We start from the raw sequence: 4,885 nt of genomic DNA on the forward strand, positions 1-4,885 counted from the left end.
TCAAGTTGCAGCCATCATTGAGAAACTATCTCCTATGTAGAGAGATTTCAACAACTGTCTCAAGCACAAATGCAAGGAGATGAACTTGGAGGAATCAATAGTCCGTTTGATGATTGAAGAAGATAATAGAAAAATCGAAAGAAAGTCTATTATTCTACTTTTGAGTAAATTTTGTTGAAGTTGGTTTGATGGTTGAAAAAAATGAGTGTAAGATCTTCGATGATGCAACAAGAAGAAACAACTCCAAGAATGTCAAGAATTTTAAAGGCAACTATTACAATTATTGAAAAGTCGGACATCATTCAGCTGAATGTCGAAAGCCCAAGAAGAAAATACTCTTTTTGAAGGGATAGAAGATATGAATCTTTCTGCGGTTGTTTCTAAATGTAACAACATTGAAAATTCGAGGAAATGGTGAGTTGATACTAGTGCTACCCATTACATTTGTGCAGACAAGATAGTGTTCTTAAACTACAATTAAACAGAGAACAACTCTTTATAGAAAATTCAGCAAGTTCTAAAGTTCAAGGATAAGGGAAAGTTACTTTGAAGATGACTCGGTAAAAAGTTCGTCCTCAACAATATCTTACATACCAGACATTCACAAGAATCTTGTATTCGAGTCCCTATTTAAACAAAAATGGCTTTAAACATGTATTTGTATCCGATAAATTTGTACTCACTAAGAATGTGTATATGTTGGTAAAGGATACCTATATGATGGAATGTTCAAAATAAACATTCTTACAATTGTACCGAAACAAAGCATTATGAATAAAATTTCGAATTCTACTTATATGTTTGAGTTGTCTTGTTAATGTCATAGTTGATTAGGACACATGAATTTTAAATCTATGTAAAAACTTATGAATTAAAGTTTAATTCCAATTTTTAAAACTGGTCTTAATCATAAGTATGAAGTAAATGTTGAAGCAAAGTTGGCCAAAACACATTTTCACTCAATTCAAAGGAGCACGACTTTTTAGAATTAATATATAGCGATATTTTTGACTTAGAATTTGTTCAAACTAAAGGTGTTAAGAAATAATTCGCTATTTTCATTTTTGACTGTACAAAGTATTGTTATGTCTTTCTACTAAATTGTAAAGAGGAAGTTTTAGACGACTTACATTATAAGATGAAAATTGAGAATCAACTTGGTAAATGAATAAAGAATATTCGTAGTGATAGAGGAGGTGAATACTGGCACCATTTGAAGAATATTGTTCAGAACATGGAATTATATGTCATAGACACAATACCCCTAAGCAACTTATCTCTAATGGTATCATCTCCATAGAAATGTGTAAGTCAAAGGAGAACATTGCAAATCTACTTATAGAAGGTTTACCTGGAGTACGTTGTGTTTTGCTAAATTTGGTCTAAGGATATATAATTTATTATGGTTTAGGTAAAGAATCTATATCCAACTAGATCAACCTATCAAAAGTAAGAAACAACTCATTTAATCACAATGTCAAACTCAATTCTAGTACGCTTGTAATATCAAATTTTGTAAGGTTGAGTTTCAATTAGTCTAGCATGCATCTTATCCACAATTCATAAATCAACACCAAATCTCAAATTAAATTATCATTGTCTGACAGACTGTCTAACCCACACAAGCACATAACTAAACAAAAAAGATTTTTTGCCCCCAAACTTAAAATTGACATTGTTCTCAATGTCATAAGCATAAATAAGCACATAAAGGGGGTAGGAAAGAAAAGGAGAAAGGCACTCCCCAAATTTTTGTGTTGAATGTATGAGTCACTATGTGTGACGGCTAGATAATATTCTTTATCATGCTTTCCCTTGGATCTATATTGGCTTGAATGTTCCACGATACCATGTTCCTGAAAAATCAAATTTGTCAAATTAAATACAGAAAACAAGGGTTACTTAACTCAAACAATCAAAATAACCAACAATAAATTCAAGGGCCTGAGGGCAAAAAGGATATGGGTAATGACTCCTCAAAATTGAAACGTGCCTAAATCTACTGCAACCTAGTAAACAAAATAAAACTATATGCTATGCTATACAAAAAGTAAACTATATGCTAAGCAATACAAAAAGCAAAAAAAAATAATTGAAAATTAGGTTGCCTCCCAATAAGCGGTTCTTTAAAGTCATTAGCTGGACTTTGTGCCACAGTTATTCTGGTATAGTTAGGTAAAGGCTCTCTTTAGCGGTGGGAAAATCTTCCACGTAGTACTTGATACGTTGACCATTTACTTTGATGCTTCCTTTTGTTGGATGATGTAATTCAACTGTGCCGTAGGGAAACACCTGATAGACCGTAAAAGGGCCAGACCATCTAGATTTCAACTTTCTTGGAAACAGTTTAAGTCTAGAATTGTATAAAAGCACTTGATCTCCCACTCTAAAAATTCTTTGCCTGATGTTCTTGTAATGCCACTGCTTCGTTCTTTCCTTGTAGATGGCCGCATTCTCATATGCTTCTCTTATGAATTCTTTTAATTCATGTAGCTGCAGTATTATTGTTTCTTCAGCCTTTTCAAGATCCATGTTTAACTTCTTCAATGACCAGTATGCTCTATGTTCAAACTCCACTGGTAGGTGGCATGCTTTTTCAAAGACTAGTCGATATAGGGACATCCTAATAGGTGTCTTGTAAGCAGTGCGATATACCGATAAAGCATCGTCTAATTTCTTTGACCAATCATTGCGAGATGCATTCACAGTGAGCTCCAGAATTCTTTTCAATTGTTTGTTCGAGGTTTCCACCTGTCCACTTGTTTGAGGGTGGCAATTCGATGTTGTACCACGTACTTATCCAACACTGTTTGGAATAACCGATTTCGAAAGTGAATTCCACCATCACTTATTATGGCCCTATGTGATCCATAGCGATTAAAGATGTGTTTCTTTATGAAGTCCACTACCATCCTTGCGTCATTTGTAGGCAATGCTTTAGCTTCTACCCATTTAGAGACATACTCCACTGCCACTAGGATGTACCGATTGTTATAAGATGATAGACAAGGACCCATAAAATCAACCTTTCAGACATCAAATATTTCCACCTCCAAAATGTTGTTAAGTGACATCTCGTGACGCGCTGATATGTTACCTATTCTCTAACAATTATCACATGACCTGCAGAAATTGTGGCAGTCCTTGAACAATATAGGCCAAAAGTAACCACATTGAAGCACCTTTGCTGCTATTTTAGTGGTGCCAAAGTGTCCTCTAGAAGCCAAAGCATTGACCCGTGAAAGGATATGTTTCATCTCATTCTCTGGCACACATCTCCTAATGATCTGGTCTGCCTCTCTCTAGTATAAATTTGGATCATCCCAATAATAGAATTTCGCTTCAAAAAGCAGTTCTTTTTCTGCTGATAGGTGATATCAAGATTCATATATCTACTAGCTAAGTAATTAATAATGTCTACATACCATGGAAACTTTTCTATCTGTAATAACTATTCATTTGGGAAGACCTCATTAATATCCCTGTCCTCTAAATCCTACAGTTGCTCTAGCCTTGATAAACGATCTGCTACCTGATTTTCTGTACCCTTTTTGTTGCAAATTTCAATGCCAAACTCTTGCAGTAATAGAACCCATCGAATCAACCTAGGTTTAGCATCCTTCTTCTCAAACAGATATTTCAAGGCTGTATGGTCAGTGTAGAATATCACCTTTGAACCAATCAAATAGGAATGAAATTTATCGAAGGCAAAGACCACAGCTAGCATCTCTTTCTCTGTTGTTGCATAGTTGATCTGAGCATTTGTCAAGGTTTTGCTGGCATAGTAGATGATATGTAACACTTTTCCCTTATGTTGGCCAAGCATTGCTCCCACTGCATACTCACTAGCATCACACATTAGTTCGAAAGATAGATCCCAATCAGGTGCTAATATTACAGTTGTAGAAGTTAATTTTTCTTTCAAAGTATTAAAGGCATTTAAGTGTTCATCAGAAAAGTGAAAAGGCATATCCTTCTCCAGTAGATTACACAGAGGTTTTGTAATTTTTGAGAAATCTTGAATGAACCTTCTGTAAAACCTGGCATGTTCTAAGAAGCTTCTGATCTCCTTAACTAAATTAGGAGGCCGCAATTTTTCAATCACTTGTATTTTGACTTTGTCAATTTCAATGCCCTTTGAGGAAATCCTGTAGCCTAGTACTATCCCCTCTTTTACCATAGAGTGACACTTTTCCCAATTAAGCACCAGATTCTTCTCTTCACACCGTTGTAATACAAGCGATAGTCGTTCCAAGCAATCATCAAAAGAATTCCCAAACACTAAAAAATCATCCATAAATACCTCGATGTATTTTTCCACCATGTCAGAGAATATGGCCATCATGCAACGTTGAAAGGTTGCAGGTGCATTGCATAGGCCAAAAGGCATCCTTCTAAACGCAAAAGTTACATAAGGGCATGTGAATGTTGTTTTCTCTTGGTCTTCTAGAGCAATAACTATCTGATTGTACCCTGAATATCCATCCAGAAAGCAATGATGAGAATGACTTGCCAACCTCTCTAACATCTAATCAATGAAGGGCAATGGGAAGTGATCCTTTCTGGTAGCATTATTCAACCTCCGATAATCTATATATACTCTTCACCCTGACACTAACCTTGTTGGTATCAGTTCGTTGTTCTCGTTCTTCTTCACTGTGATTCCATCCTTTTTAGGCACAACACGTACTGGACTCACCCGTGAACTGTCAGATGTGGGATAAATTATTCCTGCATCTAGCAATTTCAGTACTTCTTTTCTCACCAATTCCTTCAAGGTGAGATTTAATCTTTGTTGTCTTTTCACTGATGGCCTTGACCCATCCTCCATTAAAATCTTGTGTATGCAAAGAGTGGGACCGATCCCTTTGATGTCAGCTATTGT

General features: G+C 35.6%; 1 protein-coding gene across 1 annotated transcript; it reads right to left on the bottom strand.

The window, feature by feature from the left end:
• Positions 1 to 2,157: 2,157 nt before the first annotated feature.
• On the bottom strand, positions 2,158 to 3,017 carry LOC111387369. The gene is made up of 2 exons (XM_023011928.1): positions 2,910 to 3,017; positions 2,158 to 2,751 (listed from the first exon to the last, which is right to left on the bottom strand). The coding sequence occupies exons 1-2, from the start codon at positions 3,015 to 3,017 to the stop codon at positions 2,158 to 2,160; spliced, it is 702 nt and encodes a 233-aa protein (XP_022867696.1).
• Positions 3,018 to 4,885: the final 1,868 nt, after the last annotated feature.

The sequence above is a fragment of the Olea europaea genome, unplaced genomic scaffold (genome assembly GCF_002742605.1).
Source record: "Olea europaea var. sylvestris unplaced genomic scaffold, O_europaea_v1 scaffold3990, whole genome shotgun sequence".
Lineage (NCBI taxonomy): Eukaryota > Viridiplantae > Streptophyta > Magnoliopsida > Lamiales > Oleaceae > Olea > Olea europaea.

What these genes read in the sequence shown, in the direction of transcription:
- LOC111387369 (XM_023011928.1), bottom strand. Translation starts at nt 3,017, where the DNA reads ATGGGTCCTTGTCTATCATCTTATAACAATCGGTACATCCTAGTGGCA. An exon ending in CTACAAATGACGCAAGGATG is followed by an intron (nt 2,752 to 2,909) that starts GTAGTGGACTTC and finishes ACAAGTGGACAG; the next exon opens with GTGGAAACCTCGAACAAACA.